The sequence below is a fragment of the Heptranchias perlo genome, chromosome 4 (assembly GCF_035084215.1).
Source record: "Heptranchias perlo isolate sHepPer1 chromosome 4, sHepPer1.hap1, whole genome shotgun sequence".
NCBI lineage: Eukaryota > Metazoa > Chordata > Chondrichthyes > Hexanchiformes > Hexanchidae > Heptranchias > Heptranchias perlo.
Genome location: NC_090328.1, coordinates 117,978,295 through 118,000,444, shown reverse-complemented (window position 1 = coordinate 118,000,444; position 22,150 = coordinate 117,978,295). Strand labels below are relative to the sequence as shown.

General features: G+C 40.6%; 1 protein-coding gene across 1 annotated transcript in view; it reads left to right on the top strand.

Moving 5' to 3' along the window:
• Positions 1-13,306, top strand: part of LOC137321224 (alpha/beta hydrolase domain-containing protein 17B) — a 54,619-nt gene extending 41,313 nt beyond the window's left edge. Inside the window, exons 2-3 of the mRNA XM_067983540.1 lie at positions 6,574-6,753; positions 10,124-13,306. Of these exons, the coding sequence (XP_067839641.1) occupies positions 6,574-6,753; positions 10,124-10,343 (400 nt within the window). The 3' untranslated portion in view covers positions 10,344-13,306. The remainder of the gene's footprint in view (positions 1-6,573; positions 6,754-10,123) is intronic.
• Positions 13,307-22,150: the final 8,844 nt, after the last annotated feature.

Genomic DNA, 22,150 nt, shown 5'->3' with positions numbered 1-22,150 from the left:
GTTCTCTGCACTCCATGCTGCCCTCTACTGCTTCTCCAGTAAGCTCAATAGTGGCGACACTATATGCTGTGTGTTCCTAAATTCTGTTACACTTCCAGTTCCTTACAGAAATCTGCTGACTTATTCTTCAGATGTTTCCCCAGGTTCAAACCTAGGGTGCAAACGCACAAAACATGGAAACGTGAAAGCACAAAAATTTTGCATGCAGTGAGCTCAATTCCAGTCACCCCCAGAACTGCTTTTAATAGTCCAGACATCAGGGAGGAATTTTGGTTGATGTCAAAAATTCAGGTAAATTAATTATGTTTGCACCAAGGGAATACTGAGACTTTCCTACATTACAATAGTGACTATACTTCAAAAATAGTTAATTGGCTGTAAAGTGCTTTGGGACATCCTGAGGCCATGAAAGGTGCTATATAAATGCAAGTTCTTTCTTTCTATTACTGTGGATAGGTGAGTTAGAAGGACCAGAGGTCTCATGCCTGAAACTGTTACTTTGTTAAAACTCACTTTGACCTTGGATTAAAATGAGCCCATAGAGGAATTTCTGGCCACAGGTTCCTTTTATGAAAGCTGATGGACTGAGAGTTGTCCATGGATACTTGCAGCACCGCATGTGTCATCTTAAACACTGACTTGCCACCTTTTTTTAAAAAAAAATTTTGAAGGTATTATATGTATTTGTAGAATCATAGAATGATACAGCACAAACGGAAGTCATTCGGCCCACTGCGCCTGTGCCATGAAAAAACGAATCCAATTAGTCCCACTCCCCTGCTCTTTCTCCATAGCCCTGCACATTTTTCCCCATCAAATATTTATCCAATTCCCTTTTGAAAGTTACTATTGAATCTGCTTCCACTGCCTTTTCAAGCAGTGCATTACAGATCATAACAACTTGCTGGGTAAAATAAATTTCTCCCCATCTCCCCTCTGGTTCATTTGCCAATTACCTTAAATCTGTGTCCTCTGGTTACCAATCCTTCTGCCAGTGGAAAACAGTTTCTCCTTATTTACTCTCTCTTAAACCCTTTATGATTTTGAACACCTCTATTAAATCTCCCCTTAATCTCTGCTCTGAGGAGAACAACCCCAGCTTCTCTAGTCTCTCCACGTATCCGAAGTCTTCATAAATCATATACTTTGATAACATTTTCCAGCAGTGTACTTATTAAATAAGTGGTCTGGGACACTTGCATAATGTGAATCTGTATCTAAACACACTCCTGGTTTTTAGCAATTTCCAAAAGGGGGGTTGGGAAGGAGAAGTATTGCTAACCTTTCTGTTTTTTCTTTGCAAGTTCCATTCAACAGTATAATCTTACTCAAAATGTCAATTAAGTATATAATTCAGAGTGCGAGGAGATCCATATGGTGCCTTGGACAAAACTGGTTATTTTTGCTGCAGCAAGTTTCTTTACACGAGCGAAATAAGGCTTCGTTCTGTGATTTCCGTGGCTGACTGAAAACCACATCCCTGCAAGATATGCATTATCTACAGATAAAGTTTTGGTCGTAATCTGTCAATTCTTGTCGAGCTCAGAGAAAACAGCGGAAAAAACAGATTTCCTGCTTCAGTGCTACGACGTATATGGTGGCCTTGAAACGTTCAGCTGGTGCTTAATCACCTGTTTTTTTTTCTCCTATTTGCTTTATCGGAGCTACTGCGCACAACTTTCAAGCATAATCTATTGTATGAAAGAAATGGCCATGAGGAATAGATTGAGCAGAATATTTTTGGGATTGACTGCTGTAACCTTGTAATTTTGCTTCCAGTGTAAAGGGCATCCAGTTCTATTTGGACAGTGTTGACCGGAACAATTATGACTATTTACATTTTAAATTGCATTTGATTGGCCATTTTGTTGTTTTCTTGTATAAATTTTATAACTAGGCAGCAGTGGAATTTTGCTCTGCATGTAAAAAGTTATATCTGTATAAGTTTACTGTTAATTCAAAGTCAATTTTTAACTCAAATCTCAAATTGATAGATAATTAACCAATTTCAAATTAAGAGGAGAAGGCTACATTTTGCTCCAGTCCACACTGAGACTGGTTTACTGAATCTAACCTTTTTCACATCCAGATGAAGCATTATGTTATATTAAACTCTTTTAAATATTTGAGATTGTGCTTTACTGGAAACTGTTGACACTTTAAAAACTTTTGTTTTCATGCTTTTAGTGTTGCAGTTAACCTGAGAATTATGGAAACCACTTTTTATTTCATTAGACAGATTAAGACAACAGTAGTTTGCCTTAATCCACCAAATTGGAGCAACGTGCACTGGTAGAGAATTGTTCTGAGTGATGTTCAGCTGTTGCATTGTATGCTTCATTGGACCCCCTTCCGTGAGTCACCTAAAGCAGCAGAGCAGCATAGTTACATTGCGTTCCCAAACCCAGGCTGCAGTATAAAAGCAGCAATTGTTACCTACCAGTGTCTGTTCTCCAGTTAATCCCTGAACCATGTCGTGGGTCAGAATATGTCAGTGGAAACTGAAATAAATCAATTTGCAACAGTGAGTAGAAGACATTTGCCATCTTGTGACAGTGACGAACAAATCCTGTGCAATATGAGATTCCTATGATTCTAAATTATTTTTGTAATCCGATAAAATCTCGATTGGGGCCCCAAGTCTGGGATGGAGTTTGTAGAGTAGTTATTTCAATTCTATGTCTTGGTACAAGCGTTTGCATCCCATGCTATTGTGTGGCATGATCTTCATGAGTGCCAGGCAATCCCCAACAAGAGAAAGTCCATCCATCTCTCATGGACTGCATCAATGGCATCGCTGAATCCTCCATCAACATCATGGGGATCGCCATTAACCAGAAACTCAACTGGACCAGCCACATAAATGCAGTGACTACTACAGTAGGTCAGAGGCTGGGTATTCTGTGGTAAGGGGCTCACCTCCTGATTCCCCAAAGCCCCTCCACCACCTACAAGACACAAGTCAGAAGTGTGATGGAATACTCTCCACTTGCCTGGATGGGTTGCAGCTGCAACAACACTCAAGAAGCTCAACACCATCCAGGACAAAGCAGTCCACTTGATTAGCAGCTCCTCCACCACCTTAAACATTCACTTCCTCCACCACTGGCGCACCATGGCTGCAGTGTGTACTATTTACAGGATGCACTGCAGCAACTCGCCAAGGCTTCTTCGACAGCACCTCCCAAACCTGTGACCTCCACCATCTAGAAGGACAAAGGCAGCAGGTGCGTGGGAACGCCATCACCTCCAAGTCTCACACCATCCGGACTTGGGCATATATCGGCCATTCGTTCCTTCATCGTCGCTGGGTCAAACTCCTGGAACTCCCTCCCTAACAGCATTGTGGGAGTACCTTCACGACACTGACTGCAGCGGTTCAAGAAGGCTCATCACCACCTTCTCAAGCGGCAGCTATGGGATGGGCAATAAATGCTGGCCATGCCAGTGATGCTAACATCCCGAGAATGAATTTTTAAAAATCTGAACCATCAGACCTCCTTGTTAGAAATTGTTCCCCAGTAAAACATAACTGGTTGCTCATGTGAGTTTTCAAGATTGTGAAGTATTTACACACTGAAGATCAGGTAAAATGTGATCAAAGGCTGTATTGTTTTAGGCTGGCTTGATGCTTTTGATATTAGCAACTCTTGATAGGTGTCAGCCGTGGCTCAGCGGTAGCACTCTCACCTCCGAGTCAGAAGGCTATGGGTTCAAGTCACACTCCATAGACTTGAGCATCTATTCTAGGCTGACACTTCAGGGCAATACTGAGGGAGTGCTGCACTGCCGAAGGTGCTGTCTTTCAGATGAGACATTAAACAGACACTCCGTCTGCCCTCCCAGATGGACATAAAAGATCCCATGGCACTATTTTGAAGAAGAGTAGGGGAGTTTTCCCTGGTGTCCTGGCCAATGTTTATCCCTCAACCAACATCACTAAAAAAACAGATTAGCTGGTCATTATCACATTGCTGTTTGTGGGACCTTGCTGTGCTCAAGTTGGCTGCTGCATGTCCTACATTGCAACAGTGACTACATTTCAAAGGTACTTCATTGACTGTAAAGCCCTTTGGGACGTCCTGAGATTGTAAAAGATACTACATAAATGCAAGTCTGAACTTTCTCTTAGTTGTAGCTGTGCTTTCCTTTTTTCAATGCTCTGGCATATAGGGGTTGACTTGAATGCTGACTGACAGTTCTGAGTGCATAACAATAGATGCAGCTGAGAGTGAGTGAATGGAGGGTGCATGCTTTTTAAGGAAAAAGTTCAGGTGAAATGAAGGCGAGCGACAGTAAAAGTAAATCAGGATGTAATGTGTACAAGTTTGTGGTTGGATTTTTCTAACAACCTGATTTTGTGTAGTTAAAAATGCTTTCACTTCTGCTATTGATTTCAGTAGTAGTTACACACAGGAGAGCATATCGCAAATGTTTTTAATTGTCTCCTACAGAAGCTACATAATTCTAATAATCAGTTGCATTGATTCCAGGGCTTAGTCTTGGGGTAAATATGAACATACATACGTATGAACATACAAATTAACAGCAGGAGTAGGCCATTCAGCCCCTCAAGCCTGCTGTGCCATTTGATAAGATCATGGCTAATCTGATTGTGACCTCAACCCTACTTTCCCATCTACCTACTATAACATTTGACTCCCTTGTTAATCAGGAATCTATTTAACTTAGCCTTAAAAATATTCAATGACCCTGCCTCCACTGCTCTCTGGGGAAGGAAGTTCCACAGACTCACGACGCTCTGAGAGAAAAAATTTCTCCTCATCTCTGTCTTAAATAGGAGACCCCTTATTTTTAAACTGTGACCCCTAGTTCTAGTCTCTCCCACAGGCGGAAACATCCTCTCAGCATCTACCCCTTCTAGTCGCCTCAGGATCTTAGATGTTTCAATTAGATCACCTCTCATTCATTCTTCTAAACTCCAGTGTATACAGGCCCAACTTGTCCAACCTTTCCTCATAAGATAACCCCCTCATCCCAGGAATCAGTCAAGTGAACCTTCTCTGAACTGCTTCCAAAGCAATTATGTTCTTTCTGAAATAAGGAGACCAAAACTGCAGACAGTATTCTAGATGTGGTCTCACCAATGCCCTGTACAACTAGCAAAACATCTCTCCTTTTATATTCCATTCCCCTTGCAATAAATGACAACATTCCATGTGCCTTCCGCTCCATGTTACACACATCACAACAAATATGTGCATTTTGAACTGTTTAGAGTACTGAGTTGCAGAACTGATAGCAAAGGAAATATACTAATTTATGGCTTCCTTTATTGATGACTAGTGGCTATCCGCCTCGGGGAGGATGGGAGGTTAAGTGGGGTCTTTCTGGTTGAGTTGGTTTCATGATGACATGGCAATGTGAGATTGGAACCGAGTCAATTCTGCGTGGTAGACTGAAGAATCTGATACCTGAGCCGAGTACTCTAGGGTGCTATTGATGAGCCAGCCTGACTCACTAATGGAACCAGTTGCTGTTCATTTAATTTTTTTCCCCCTCTGCTCCAGATAACCTTAATGGGTGTGGTAATCTATCAGGACAAGCAGTGTTCTGTGCTGGTAAGCTGCAAGGAGAATTACTCATACTGTCACTTGGGGGTCCCTACACTAACTATTGCCAATAAAATTTCCGGGCTTCAGTAAATAGGGCACCTCTCTATGGGAGAGACACTATACTCCATATCTGGAACTACTTATATGAATTTCTAAGTACTTAGGTTTGGAAACACTTCAGCATGGTGATTGGTTTCTGCATGTATCTGATACCCTGCAGATTACACTCTTCTTTTCAATTATACTATACAATTAGGCCATCTCTGTTAATTCATCTTTTGGGAGGTTGACTAAGACTTTACTTAAAGAAAGGGGAGGGGGAGCTTTAACAAAAGTGCCTTTATTGATCGAAGATTATGGTAATTTAAGATCGACCCACAGTGGTGAAATTAATCTTCCACTGGCCTAGTTCCACTGACTTTGAATCCGGGCCAAACTCATGAATGGCTCTTTGCTCTACTTCAGGAATCCAAAATTAAAGGAGTTTGGCTGTGGCTGAGGGGGAAGATCTATTGTAATACAAAGAGAGCTTTAACTTGTAACTAACTCCCTGTTGTACTTAGATACAAAAAGTGGGACAAAGTTTCACTCGCAGCATTGGCAATCTCCTACTTCTGAGCTGAAAAGTTGATTTCTCTTTCTTTTCTCCCCATCCACCACAATTTGTTTTTAAGTCTCTCATCTCCTTCCCTCCCCATTGTATTATGTTAATTGTATGGTGTTCGACTCTTGAAATAGGTAGTGGCACTATGTAATACGTGTGAGTGTTCTTTTACGGCTACAGTACATTTCAAAACATTTATATTCAGCTAATTCTCAATCTAGCTACAGAAATGCATATTGAATGTTTATCGTTTGTGCTGGTTGATGTATTTTGGGGAAACTGGGAAAAATAGTGGGCTGATGTGAAAATGATTTAAATGTGTAATACATTTCCAATTGCACCACCCCTTTTTTTTAAAAGGAGTTTAAGGCAGCTTCCTTTTCCATTCATCAGGTATGGGATTCGTCCAGAGAACGTGATACTGTATGGTCAGAGCATAGGCACAGTACCTACGGTAGATCTGGCTGCTCGATACGAATGTGCTGCAGTTGTCCTTCATTCTCCACTGATGTCTGGTATGCGTGTAGCCTTCCCAGACACAAAGAAGACCTATTGCTTCGATGCATTCCCCAAGTAAGTGATTTTCCTTTTAGGTGTTAAATTATTGTTGTTTAGGTGAATGATGAACGCGAGTGAAGGTGTCTTAATTTTGTACTATATGTTCCTCTTAAAGATTTGTTAATCCTTTTTTGCACTTGGTCAATACAAGTGATGCAGTGCTACACTTAGTAAGGCTCCAGCTCCAGTATAGTGTGATGCTATGCCATGGTGCTCCAATTTTCTCAGACGCACAGGCATGTATACTGTGACTCATGCATAGTGTGGATGTGCACATTGATGCTTCACATTTCTGGGCAAAATGGAGTGCTCGCCGCTCTCTCGCTCTTTTACCCAGCCACAAATATACATGTGATCTACTTACCACCACGAGTGTACCACTCCAAGGTGAAGGGGCCAAATTCAGACGTTCGGTTAAGTAGTTACTGTCATTGCACATGTTTTGATTTCTAGTACACAATGTTGGCTCCAGCTATTAAGCAGGGTTTCATAATCTCCAATTATGAAGTCACGCTATCTTCCTGTAGATCTTCAGAGGAGGGATAAGGCATCCAAATCTGAGCGGACTTTATCATAAAAATCCTGATTATAAGACTGGCGTCGACATAGAATCTTGGATGAAACTATAAAATGCCTTGTAATTACGATGAACTTCATGTCTAGTACATGAATGCAGAATCAATAGTATGTAGAGAACTTTAAGAATGAGGTGGCAGTGCCATTTGTGAATAGCTAAGTTGTCTCAAATGCAGTACAACACAAATCTGATACCCAGATGCTAGATTATGCTAAATTTATCTGAATGTGAAATACTTGTGCCATTGCTGTAATTAGCTTGATCATGAGTTACACTGGCACTCCTATTTACTTTTCATAGCCCGGTTTCAAATCTATTTGAAGTTTGGTTATGCAAGGTTAGTTTCTAATATTCTAGGAACTGCTGGTTCCATTTATCATGTAAACTTCCATTCATATAGAACTCTTCACATAGAAATAACATCCCAAGCACTTTACAGGCAGATGGGTTGACACTGGGAGTTGAGACGGGAGGGTGGGGTCAAGGGAGTAGATGTTGGGCTTCATGCAGGAAAGCAGTTGAAAGCCTGGAAGAAATGGAGAAGAGGCTGAAGAGTATATGGGGAGAAGTCTGAGTTAGGGGCGGGCTAGGAGGAGAGAGGTGGGAGCGGGGGAAGCAGAGGTAACTGCATTGATGGCCTCTATTTTGGAAGTAAGACAGCCTACAAACATCTCAAATTTAGTTGTCTGCGGTATGGATAGAAGGTGCCGGACTTGGGTGAGCAGTCTTTTTTTGGAGGGGTAAAAAGAGAAATCATTTTAAAATCAGACTGCACTCACTGACTCAGTAAATCTATTTAGTGAACAACTGAACTATACAGACCATGAACCATACTTAGACCACAGTTCTGGTCTCTTTTTAAAAAAAAAGAGATATAGAGGCACTGGAGAAAGTGCAAAAAAGATTCACAAGAGTGATACTGGAACTGAGAGGATATACTTATCGGGAAAGGCTGAACAGGCTGCGGTTCTTTTCTCCAGAAAAGAGAAGGCTGAGGGGTGACCTCATTGAGGTCTTTAAAATTATGAAGAGGTTTGATAGGGTAGATGTAGAGAAGATGTTTCCACTTGTAGGGGAGACTAAAACTAGGGTCATAAATATGAGATAGTCACCAATAAATCCAATAGTGAATTCAGGAGAAACTTCTTTACCCAGAGAGTGGTGAGAATGTGGAACTCACTACCACAAGGAGTAGTTGAGGCGAATAGCATAGATGCATTTAAGGGGAAGCTGGATAAACACATGAGGGAGAAAGAAATAGAAAGATATGCTGATAGGGTGAGATAAAGTAGGGTGGGAGGAGGCTCGTGTGGAGCATAAATGCTGGCATAGACCAGTTGGGCCGAATGGCCTGTTTCTGTGCTGTAGGCTCGATTGTGGTGGGGGAATGCCGCAATTGCTGGATTTTACCCTTCCACAGCCCAGGGGTACTGCAGCCACAGTTCTCTTTTCTCGTGGCTACCTAGCGACCCCTGCTGGAAGTTCATGATGTGGAGATGCCGGTGATGGACTGGGGTTGACAATTGTAAACAATTTTACAACACCAAGTTATAGTCCAACGATTTTATTTGAAATCTACAAACTTTCGGAGGCTTCCTCCTTCCTCAGGTAAATGTGGAAGTTTATGTGTGTGGATGCCAGGAAGTTCATGTGTGTGGATGCCAGGTGAGCACAGGAACGGTCCTGGCTGTGATTAACAACCGCTCCCTTCTCCTGGCCGTTGGTTAATAGCACATCATCGCTCCCTGTCAAAGCTCACATATGAGCCACTTGGACGAAGTTCCCATAGGATGCCTATGGAAGTGTATTCCAGCAAACAATTTAATGCCTTTAGGATAAATAAAATAAAATTGAACTGCGCCCCAGCCTCGTCCAAGATGATTTCTCGCTTTGTTCACTGGAGATCACTTTTTTTCCCCTTCCTTCCTTCATTTCTTGTTTGGAGATTAGGTTCCATTACATTGATCTTTATAAAAGTATTTTGTTTTCAACTGGCGTGGACTAATTTGCAAAATCCAAATGGCTATGGGGTGCCCAGTGTTCTAATGGAGATGAGAACAAATGACTAGTGAAGTGTGCTGTCCATTGATGGGCAAAGTCCACCAATGTAACGATCAGTTTACAGACCAATCAACTCCAGGGTGTCCTTGGTTCCTTCTGGGAGCAATATCCATTTTGCCAAGCATTGTTCTTTTGATTGTGTCATTCTCTGAACAATTTATTTTAGTAGCTGCTGTTAAAAGCTGTTCCACCAAATTCAAATCACTTCAGACCTTCTGGATTTCTTTGCCTCCTTAGGCATAGTATCAGTATACCGTGTGGGAGAGGTCCATATGCATGCACTCATACATATGTCTTATGTTGTTACAAGTATAAATACCATAAAAGCTGGTATAAGAGGGGATGCAAAATGTGGTTTTGGTATTTCGACTTCATATTTTTAAATTTGACTTATTTTAATTGCTCTGTATTGAATTTCGTCTTTTATAGAATCATGTTGATTTTTTAAAATATATTTTGCTAAATATGTGGAGCGTGATCCTTCACTAACATTGCGGCAAATAAATAATTAAATTTGACTGAATTCCAAGGTTAACCTGATTAGCTTTCCCTTGTGTTTTAATGGTAGTCTCCAGGAATAGCTGAATCAAAACATTATAATCAAACACTGGCTAGAACACTGACATTTGTGCATTAAAAGCACTAAATGTAATTTTGTAATGAGCTTTACTGGCCCTTCTAGTAAACTAAACCGAACCCCGCCCACAACTGTCACTGACTCTGTGAATTTTTTAATTCCTCCAACAGCATCGACAAGATTTCCAAAATCGCCTCTCCAGTGCTGATCATACACGGGACTGAAGATGAAGTCATCGACTTCTCACACGGGTTGGCATTGTATGAACAATGTCAAAGGCCAGTGGAGCCACTGTGGGTGGAAGGAGCAGGACACAATGACGTGGAGCTTTATGGACAGTACCTTGAAAGACTGAAGCAGTTCGTTTCTCACGAACTGACGAATTCTTAAAATGAAATTTTTAATATGCAGGGGCATTTTTTTTGTTTTAATTCGAGAATGCTTTCCATTTTTCATTGTCAAACTGTATATGCAACCTGTAGTATAACTTCCGAGAAAAGCCTTGAAGGGTTTTTGCTTGTAAATCAAGTACTACCCTTGGGATATAACGGTTTGCAAACATAATAATGATGATATTGATGCCAGTATTTAAAAAAAAAACTGGAGCATGCAGTCAGTTTGTCAAATTGGTTTAGGTACTCCCATGTCAAAAAAAATTCACCATTTCTTCCCCGGTTCAGAAAATTCAAATATTGATGTACTGTACAAAATGTTTTAGTTATCATGCACATGGTTAATTGTTGATTTGTCCCTATTGCCAAATGGATTCGCATATCAATAAGAAAGAGAATTGGTCTATTGGAATGCATCTCAGTAAATCAACTTTAATTTTCACCATGTGATGTAAAATTATTAATCAAGAATGAAGATGCTGAGAGGCTGTTTCCCCTGGCTGGACAGTCTAAAACTAGAGGTCATGGTCACAGGATAAGGGGTCGGCCATTTAGGGCTGAGATGAGAAATTTCTTCACTCAGAGGGTTGTGAATCTTTGGAATTCTCTACCCCAGAGGGCTGTGGATGCTGAGTCACTGAGTATATTCAAGGCTGAGATCGATAGATTTTTGGACACTAAGGGAATCGAGATATGGGGATCGGGCGGGAGTTGAGGGTGAAGATCAGTCATGATCTTATTGAATGGTGGAGCAGGCTCGAGGAGCCATTTGGCCTACACCTGCTCCTATTTCTTATTAAGATATAAACTGACCATCCTTGCAAACTTATTCAGTGCTCCAATAACAAACATGGCAGGGGGGAGGGAGTGTGTGAGAAATACTTATGCGGGAGGCATGGGGAGGCAGTACCTTGTACGTGTATTTTTTTTTGCACAGTTTTGACAAATTGTGGCCGCTCAGGTTTTGAGTTTTTTGCTGATTGTGTGGATAAACTCTGGTTGCAGATTACACATCATGTACTTTGTAAATGCAAGGGAGATAGGAAGTCTTCCCTTGTTAGAACATACTTAACTTCTGTGTTTTGGAAGGAATTTCTTTCATTTCGTTTTGGTACATACACGACCTCTAATAATGAAGTAGTGTTTTTTTCACCTTTTGTGAGCGGGAGGCGGGTGGGGGGGGAAGGGATGAGGAGTTGTGAAGGGATGGCCACTAACCTAATTAGATCGGGAATGATTTTAAAGGAAAATAACCAATTCACTAATACAGCGTTCTTTTCAGCTGCATTTCCCCTTAGAAAGCTTAAAGTATGCAACACTAACTACTAGGGCAATGTAGAATGAGTGCATTTAAATGGACAATGCAAAGCTTGAATTCTTTAAGGGAGGAAGAAACATGTTTTAAAACTATGGTACTCAAAGTAGCCTTACAGAATTGTTTTTTTTTAAATGTCAACGTGTAAATGCTAGTAATTCTTGTATTCGAATTTTTATGCTGATGTATGATCCCATATTTCTGTATATCATGACAAAAGTGCTATTTAGCAGTCAACTGTATCTTGCCTGTGGAATAACCGTACACGTCGAATTTATACATTCAGTGTCAAATAAGGAGTGGCAAGCGGGCATTGCCAGCATTGATGCAATATGCTTTGTTCTAGTAGCACTATATTCAGAGATCAGTACTTCAGGAGCCAACTGCTATACTTTGCTGGAGTACCCGTTTTTAAAGAGAGAATGAAACAGGACATAAATGGTACCTTCCCGATAAGTCTTGCAAACTGTAATTGGCATCCATCTGTTTTCCTTTACCTACCTTAAGTCCATTCATTGCCAGAAAATATCTGCAGTATTCATTTTTTAAACTGCCCTCCCCAGTGTGTAGTATTGGCTTGTTTCTGGTAGCATGGGATCAACACCCTATCCTGTAGTTTCACAGTGCATATTGTGTTTGCTCTCACTTATGGATTTTGAGCTAAAATGCTACATTAATTACTGGATGACCCAGCTGCGATAATTCTGTATTTGCTCATTTCCAGCAAGCATCTGGCAGAAAAACATTTGAGCTCCAATTGCAAATCCACCAACTTTTTGCAAACCAAGCATGATCTCATCGGTCCAAATGGGCAGCAGAATTCTCGTGCATATGCAGTTGGACAAATGGCATTTCTGATCAGCTATCTAAAGTAGTATTTGTCAAATTGGAAAAAATTCTCATTTGAGCTCATCTCATAAGTGTGCATAGAGGTTAGGAAGACCATTATCCATATGCCCAAGATGGGTATATTGTTAATTGTAACTAATGTTCTGTCTTTCCAAGTGAATGGGTATATCTCACTGTGTTACTGACAGTAAGAACTAATCTATTTTTTTAACAAGTGGAATTGAGCACACAATCAACTGTATTTGGGGCTTGTTGAATTTGATGGATTGTATGCTCAGTCCCATAGATCAAAATGGACCAATGTTCTTAACACAGTGCCAGTATGATACTATTAACTATTTCACTTTGTGTCATTTTTGACACTTCTAAAGAACAGAGTAATTGCTGGCGATACCATAGTTCTTCTAGTTTTTACTTCCCATAATACCAGTAAGAAGCAACAGAGGTGAACGGGATAATGTGAAGCAAGATTCACAGATGGGTTATTTAGCTGGGTAGGAAACTTGAACAGCTAGGATAGTAGCAATTGCACATTACCAGCCTAAACAGATAGGTGCCATATATTAAACCACTTTAAAATCTTGTCAAATCTGTGTTTTATGTAAACATTGTTTAAATGTGAGTTAATGGAGTGGCCTGTGGCAAAATGAAACTTTCTAGTACTTTTTACCGTACTGACTACTGAGCAAACTGAGACTACCTGTACCTGTTTTGTTTTGCTTTTTTCTGTTCTACCTGATGCTGGCAGATTGGTATTTTTATTATTATAGTTGAATTAAACTTTGATTTAATACACACAAAAAGCATTAGTGTATTTTTTTCTCTCCGTCATGGTGTTACATCTGTTCAGATACTATCAAGTGTGGGTGTGGAGGGTGAAGAAAAATAAGCAGGGGTCTCATTTCAACATCTTGTATGAAGTAGGTTCAATATTCTGTTACTTGTGTGTAAAATTAGTCGATTTGTTTGGTCTGGAAATTCATGCTGGAAAAATGCTCACCATTTGTGTGCGCCTTCGTTAGAAACTCGGAGGAAACTGGTTGCGCTGTTGGCTTGTTTAGTCATAAAGCTGCCCAGTGCGATATATCTCAATCAAAGGAGGCCCACAACAAGCAGCAAGGTTTCAAAAGAACAAAAACTCTGAGTTGCTACTCCCCTCATTCTTACCCCTCCCCCCCCCCTCCCAAATCAGCCTTAGTGCTCCCTGCACCTGTGGAAAGCAGGGAGCATAGGATTATCATATAATTATTAAAATGAGCTGAGGTCAGCTCCTCACTCCCAATGCGTGATACTTCCCACACTCTCACACCAAGGCATTTTTTTCCTGGGGGTCACAGAATCAACCCTTGTACATCAAATAACGTCGAGGTGGGCAATAAATGGACAATTGAAGTGCAAATTTCCTTTTTTGTTTTTAAAAACTGCTCAACTCTTTGAACCTTGCTATTTCAAATAATACAGCTGCCCTCAAGAATGCAGAATGTTTGAAGTGAAGTTTATAATTATATTCTTACAGATAAACCTGTCACAAATGGCAACATTATATATCTGGCTCCTTGTTTACTAGTGCAGGCCTAGTATTACATCCACCATCTGGCTATGACCATTTCATGCAATCTTTACCATGTGTGTTGATTATATTGCTATTATGCACTACCGTTGATAGAATTACATAGAATTTTACAGCACAGAAAAGGGCCTTTTGGCCCAACTGGTCTATGCCAGTTTTTATGCTCCACACGAGCCTCCTCCCACCCTACTTCATCTAATCCCATCAAAATATCCTACTATTCCTTTCTCCTGCTGATTTCACAACGCTCCAATAAATTGGCTTGGTTCTGTCTTTTTTTTTAAAAATTGTCTTCATACAGTTTCAAAATGAAGCTTCAGGGTTTTGACTATTATAAAGAGCTGCTTCTCACACTTCTATCCCCCCACTCCCCCACCCACCCCTGCCCTTTGCTCTCAATGTATTAAAGGAGCTAGACAGTGTATGTAGTTCCAGTTTGAATTCTCACTCACATTGCTCGGATGATGGGAAACTGGATTCTGAATGGCTAATCTTAACTCATTCATTAATATAGCACAAGTCACTTTTACTAAAGTTGCTCTGAAAAGTTGGACGTACACAGCAGGTCGACACCTGAAAGGGAAAGACTGATTTGTGTTTCGGGTGAGAACTTTCATTAGAACCACTTAATTAAAAGAAAATTTCCTGCTGCTGGAAAATGTTACGGGTAGGTATTCCAGCAACTTTAAGTGGGGAAAACAAACTTTAGGCCATGTTTCTGCACATTCCTCTTTGAATTGTTTTTGGTGTAGTAACGGAGAGGGTTGATGAGAGTAGTGTGGTTGATGTGTATATGGACTTTCAAAAGGTATTTGATAAAGTACCACATAATAGACTTGTTAGCAAAATTAAAGCCCATGGGATTAAAGGGACAGGGGTAGCAGAGATACAAAATTGGCTAAGAGATAGAAAGAGAGTAGTGGTGAATGGTTGGTTTTCAGACTGGAGGGAAGTATACAGTGGTGTTCCCCTGGGGTCAGTAGTAGGACCACTGCTCTTTTGGATACATATTTATGATCTGGACTTGGGTATAGAGGGTATAATTTAAAAGTTTGCAGATGACACAAAACTCCGAAATGTAGTAAACAATAGTAACAGACTTAAGGAAGACATAGACTAGTGAAATTGACAGACACATGGCAGATGAAATTTGGCACAGAAGTGTGAAGTGATACATTTTGGCAGGAAGAATGAGGAGAGGCAATATAAACTAAATGGTACAATTTTAAAAGGCGTGCAGGAACAGAGAGACCTGGGGGTGCATGTACACAAATCTTTGAAGGTGGCAGGACAAGTTGAGAAGGCTGTTAAAAATGCATTTGGGATCATGGGCTTTAATAACAGAGGCATAAGAGTACAAAAGCAAGGAAGTTATGCTAAATCTTTATAAAACACTGGTTAGACCTCAGCTGGATTATTGTGTTCAATTCTGGGCTCCACACTTTAGGAGGGATGTCAAGGCCTTAGAGAGGGTGCGGACCAGGGACGAGGGATTTCATGTGGAGAGTTATGTGGAGAGACTGGAGAAGTTGGGGTTGTTCTCATTAGAACAGAGGTGGTCGAAATCATGAACTGTTTTGATAAGAGTAAATAAGGAGAAACTGTTTCCGATGGCAGGAGGGTCGGTAACCAGAGAAACAGATTTAATGTGATCGGCAAAAGAACCAGAGGCGACGTGAGGTAGCATTTTTTTACACAGCGAGTTGTGATCTGGAATGCACTGCCTGAAAGGATGGTGGAAGCAGATTCAATAATTACTTTTAAAAAGGAATTGGATAAATACTTGAAGGGAAAAAAATTACAGGGCTATGGGTCGTTAAGTCGTGAAAGGTGCTATATAAATGCAAGTCTTTCTATAGTTCAGTATGGCACTGCATGGTGTATTTATTCAATGAGCTAGCAGGAAGGTCTCGTCTCCTCCCCCCCCCCCCCCCCCCCGCAATTCCACACACACCATCCTCAATTTCTTTATCAGTTGATATAAGTGTGCCAAGACACAATGTTGACTATCTTTTTTTCCAGCAGGTAGTCCAGTCCTGAATGCAGAGGATACTTGTCACGGTCTTCTCAATGTTAGATGTTAAACCAGCCTCGATTTTAAAATTCTCATCCTTGTTTTCAAATTCCTCCATGGCCTCGCCGCTCCTCCAGCCCTACAACCCTCCAAGATCTCTGCGCTCTTTCAATTCTGGCCTCTTGCGCATCTCCGATTTTAATCGCTCCACCATTGGCGGCCATGCCTTCAGTTGCCTAGGCCCTAAGCTCTGGAATTCCCTCCCTAAACCACTCCGCCTCTCTACCTCTCTCTCCTCTTTTAAGATGCTCCTTAAAACCTACCTCTTTGACCAAGCTTTTGGTCACATGTCCTAATATCTTCTTATGTGGCTCGCTGTCAAATTTTGTTTGATAATCGCTCCTATGAAGCGCCTGCGGACATTTTACTATGTTAAAGGTGCTATATAAATGCAAGTTGTTGTATAAATTTTATAAAAGGCTCAAGGCATGTTACCCTAGCAAAATGGATGTTAAAGAAAATGCGTAAGAATTTGCTGAAAATGCCTACATTTTAATCTCGATAAGGTGGAAAGGCAAAACCAATTAATTATTGAGGTTAATAGTGCTTTAAATAGTGAAAGGTGCCTCTCAAATTCTTGACCCAGATTGCCACAGTATGAATTTTTAAAATCTGATGGATACAGTCTAACTTCACGATCTAGGAATTTTAGGCTTGAGAGGTGGCAATGAGTTCCTTGCCTTCCCTTTCAAATTGTCTTTGATTTTCTCCCTTCCATTGACTTCTTGCATAAAGGTGGTGACTCATCCTGAGTTACGGTTCCATGGGCATTAGCAGCCCTCCAGAACTGCATGCCCCCAGCTTAAGAGGCACTCATCACCAATTAGGAATCAAACCTGGGATCATACTATTTGGTAGGTCTGAGTACCAAGCTGTGCCATAGAGGAATGCGTTAGGTTAGTAATACCAGAGAACTCTGTGGTGTGGAGCAGATGCTTGAGTTAATATTGAGTTAATATGGAACTATTTATGTCTTAAAATTTACAATGACACTCCCAGTGCAGTACTGAGGGAGCGCTGCACTGTCTGAGGTGCTGTCTTTTGGATGAGACGTTATACCAAGGCCTCGTCTGCCCTCTCAGGCGGTCGTAAAAGATCCCACGGCACTATCTCAAGCAACATCACTAAAACAGGTTATCTGGTCATTGTCACATTGTTGTTTGTGGGACTTTGCTGTGCGCAAATTGGCTACCGCGTTTCCTACATTTACAAGTGACTACACTTCAAAAGTACTTCATTGGCTGTAAAGCATTTAGGGGACATTCTGAGGTCGTGAAAGGCGCTATATAAATGCAACTTCTTTCCTTTTCTCTCTTTCTTTCACTTGACACTGTACAACAATACGGGTGATTGCTTCTGCAAACAATGACTTTCACACCTAGCATCCTAATTCTCTAATTAACGTGAATGTTTTGCCATAAGCCCAAATAACATGATTACTTTGTTTTTATGATTAATGTTGTTTGCTTGCTAAAATTACAAACAGTTGTGTGCTTGACACACATTTAAAAACTGGAGTCATTCCCACATATTGCACCATATTTTGATCATGAAAACAGTTTAGCAGATTTAAAATGTTAACTGTAATTCAATGGATGCAAATTTAACTTGCGCTGTACTATGGAATTTTATACAACCAAGATATTGGCCCAGATTTTGCTGAAAAAAATAACATGTCTGAATGACTCTCGCCATTATTAATGTGTAAATTGTCCAGCAACTTGTGGTGAGAAAGTTATCCTGTGAACTGCGAATCACCACAAGTTGCTGGACGATTTGCGCCGCTCCGCCGTTAGCCTCACGAAAACTGCATCTCGCCCTCAACCTCCCTGTGAGTTGCTGCATTTGCTCATTAATTACCCATTAAACTCGCCACAGAAAGTTAGGGCTGGCACTTAACAGTGAAAACTGTGAGACCCCCTGTGACAATGGGGTTACCAGAGAACACAGATTTAAGGTGATTGGCAGAAGAACCTAAGGTAACGTGAGGAAAACTTTTAGGCAGCGAGTAGTTATGATCTGGAACGCATTGCCTGATAGAGTGGTCGATGCAGATTCAATCGTGGCTTTCAAAAAGGAATTGGATAAATATTTGCAGTGCTACAGGGACAGAGCGGAGGAATGGAACTAACTGGATTGGTCTTACAAAGAGCCGGCACAGGCTCGATAGGCTGAATGGCCTCCTTCTGTGCTATAATGATTCTATGATTATAAGTACCCTTTAACAATGTGATAATTGTTAATGACTGCCAATCAACCTCTCTTGCCCAAAAAGTGAACAATTAAAAGTGTGGAGTCTCATTCCTTCAGGTTGTCAATTATTGTTTGAGATTTTAAAAATGTCAAATTTTAGCATTTTAAAAATGTTTTCTTACTTTTCCTTTCTGTCTCTTTTCTATCTCTCTTAATCCAATCTTTCTTTCCCTCTCTTTATTTCTCTTTCTGTACCTGATTTGACATTGAATTCACCCACTCTAATTTACACTTCCTTCTCAGTACTTCCTCTGTTTATTTCTCAATCCTTAAATCTAATTGTTTAAGGAGATACACTGATTGTCCCGTTGTTTGCCAAGGTCCCTGTTGCCCTCGCCACGCCATTATCAGCTCGCACTTCCAGAAACTTTGTGGGCAAAATATTTTTGAGCTGAAGGGTGCAGGAACACGTCTAACAAACAGAGCACACCGTGAGATGCTGCACTGCAGCAAATTCTGGGCCATTAAAAAGAAACCCTGCGATTTGAAGGGGAGAAATGTAGTTTTAATTTAGAGAAACTTCTTAGTATTTTCAGCTTCCAGATTTTCCTTGGCTTCAACTTTTTATGGGGCCACCCTGTTAAATGTTCTGGCTCAGTTACTTTCAAAGAAATACTGATTTTTGTTTTAATGGAATTCTGTGTATATGGAATCTCACTCGGTTAACTGGGCTACTTTATCGAGATTAAGTATTATTCCGATTCCAAATAATTGTTCTAAACCTAATGCTCCATTGTGCCATGGGTCCCTACAGACAATCTCCAGCACCATAAAATAAAGCAATAAATGCCGTTTAACTGCACAATCTACAACTGGAGACTTTGCTGTATGTTTTGGAATGCGATTCAGAGGAGGTGCTCAGCAGCTAGTAAGTAGAATTTTGATTTGCCAAATGAACCAGGCTTAGCCGAGGTTACTCTGTGACTGGTGTCTCCTTAAAGGAGAAATCACAGTATTTACCAGGGAGACTAACAAGGTGGGTATGATATTAGAAGAAGAGATCAAAAAAGATGTCAATATATTTAAGGTAGAAATAATTGATAAACTAGTAAAACTTAGAGAGGTCAGAACCCCGGTCTGGATGGATTGCATCCTCCCATTCTAAAAGAAGCTAGGGAAGAGATAGCAGAGTACTATTATATATTTATAAAAATTAATTAGAAAAGGGAATAGTGCCAGAGGACTGGTGGACAGCCAATGTTATTCCTATATTTAAAAAGGGAGATAGAACATGTCCAGGGAACTATAGACCAGTTAGCTTAACGCCGATGATAGGAAAGATAATGGAATCTTTACTCAAAGGTGTAATAGAAAAAGATTTAGAGAACGAAAATATAATAAAGAATAGTCAGCACACATTTCAAAAAGGAAGGTCATGCTTGACCAACCTTATTCAATTCTTTGAAGAAGTAACAGAAAGGATAGATAAGTGGATGTAATATACTTTAGATTTGATAGCGGTGTTCAAATTCATGAATGGTTTTGACAGAGTAAATAAGGAGAAACTGTTTCCAGTGGCAGGAGGGTCGGTAACCAGAGGACACACATTTAAGGTGATCGGCAAAAGAGCGAGAGGCGACATGAGGAAACATTTTTTTATGCAGCGAGTTGTAATGATCTGGAATGCACTGTCTGAAAGGGTGGTGAAAGCAGATTTAATAGTAACTTTCAAAAGGGAATTGGATAAATACTTGAAGGGAATAAATTTACAAGGCTATGGGAAAAGAGCAGGGGAATGGGACTAATTGGATAGCTCTTTCAAAGAGCTGGCACGATGGGCCGAATGGCCCCCTCCTCCACTGTACCTACTATGATACTATAATACTTGCATTTTCAAAAAGCCTTCGATAAGCTACCGCATAGTAGATTCATGACTAAGGTCAGAGCATGTGGAGTCAGGGACAAGTAGCAGAATGGATAGCAAGCTGGCTACAAAACAGAAAACAGAGAGTAGGGGTTAAAGATAGTTACTCAGACTGGCGGAAGGTGGGAAGTGGTGCTCCACAAGGATCGGTGCTGGGACCAGTGTTGTTCACCATTTATATGAACAATTTGGACTTGGGAATCAGAAGTACAATTTCAAAATTTGTGGATGACTCCAAATTGGGAGGTATAGTTATTACTGAGTAGGATTGCGACAAAATACAAGAAAACGTTAACAAACTTGCAGAATGGGTGTGTAATTGGCAAATTAATTTCAATATGGATAAGTGTGAGGTGGTGCATTTTGGTAGGAGGAATAAGGAAGCCACATACTGCTTGGAAATTAAGAGTCTAAATGGAGTAGAGGAGCAAAGAGATCTAGGGGTACAGATTCACAAATCATTAAAAGTAGCAACGCAGGTTAACAAGGCAATAAAAAATGCATTGGGGTTCATTTCTGGAGGAATTTGCATAGAACCTTAGTTATATTACACCTGGAGTACTGTGCACAGTTGTGGTCTCCATATTACAAAAAGGCTATAGAGACACTGGAGAAGGTGCAAAAAAGATTTACATGAATGATACCAGAACTGAGAGATTATAACTATCAGGAAAGACTGAACATGCTGGGGCTTTTTTCCCTAGAGAAGAGAAGGCTGAGGGGTGACCTAATGGAGGACTTTAAACTTATGAAGGAGTTTGATAGGGTGGAAGTAGAGAAAATGTTTCTGCTTGTGGGTGCATCCAAAACTAGGGGTCATAAATATAAGATAATCACTAATAAATCCGATAGGGAATTCAGGAGAAACTTCTTTACTCAGAGAGTGGATAGAATGTGGAACTTGCTATCATATGGAGTAGTTGAGGTGAATAGCAAAGATGCATTTAGGGGGCAGCTAGATAAGTACATGAGAGAGAAAGGAATAGAAGGATATGTTGATAGAGTGGGAGGAGGCTCATGAGGAACATAAACACTGGCATAGATCTGTTGGGCCGCATGGCCTGTATCCTTTCTGTAATTTCTATGTAAATCCCATTTGTTAATTAGGAGTTCAGGGCAGTTTTTCAGAGTGATTAGAAGTAGGTAATGATGTACAACAGGGTTCAGTTCTGGGACACTTCTGTTCCCTGTGTATATCAATGAGTTGGATATAGGCCTAGAGGGAGTGGCATCAAAATGTTCAGGTGATGCCAAAATAAGAGGTATGTTTAATTCTGAGGAATTCACTTCCGTAGTTAGTGACTGAGGTAGAAACTATGTCAATGTTCAAGATTAGATTGGATAGGAGGATGAAGGAAAAGGGTTAAAGTGATATGGGAAATAGGGCGGGCAAACATGATTAGATCCAGAGACGGATATTGCAGACTGAAGAACTACTTATAAATATTTCCAGCACAGACCTACTCCTCAGTCCCTGTTCCCTGACCTGCCCCCCTCCCCCCTCTCCAGGCCTCACTCCTAATTCATAATAAAAATATTATTGGAAATGTTCTCATTCTCTGATGCCGTGTGCACAATCTTCCCGCTCCCAACTGGAATAAAAACCCATGTTAAAATAATCCCAGACTCAGTCCTTAGCTCCCACTCCCCCTTCAATATAATTGATTTAAAAATATTTTCACCGCCCCCCCTCCACCGAGTCCCACTTCTAAATTATTTATTTAAAGAAAAATATTTCCTGCCCACTCCCACCTGGTCCATAATTAATTTAATAATGCTCACTACTTCTAGTTTGAAGAATGAGCCTTTGGCTCAGGGGTAGCATTCCCACCTCTGAGTCAGAAGGGTCAGACAGGCCTGGGTGAGCGGAGACTGGAAGG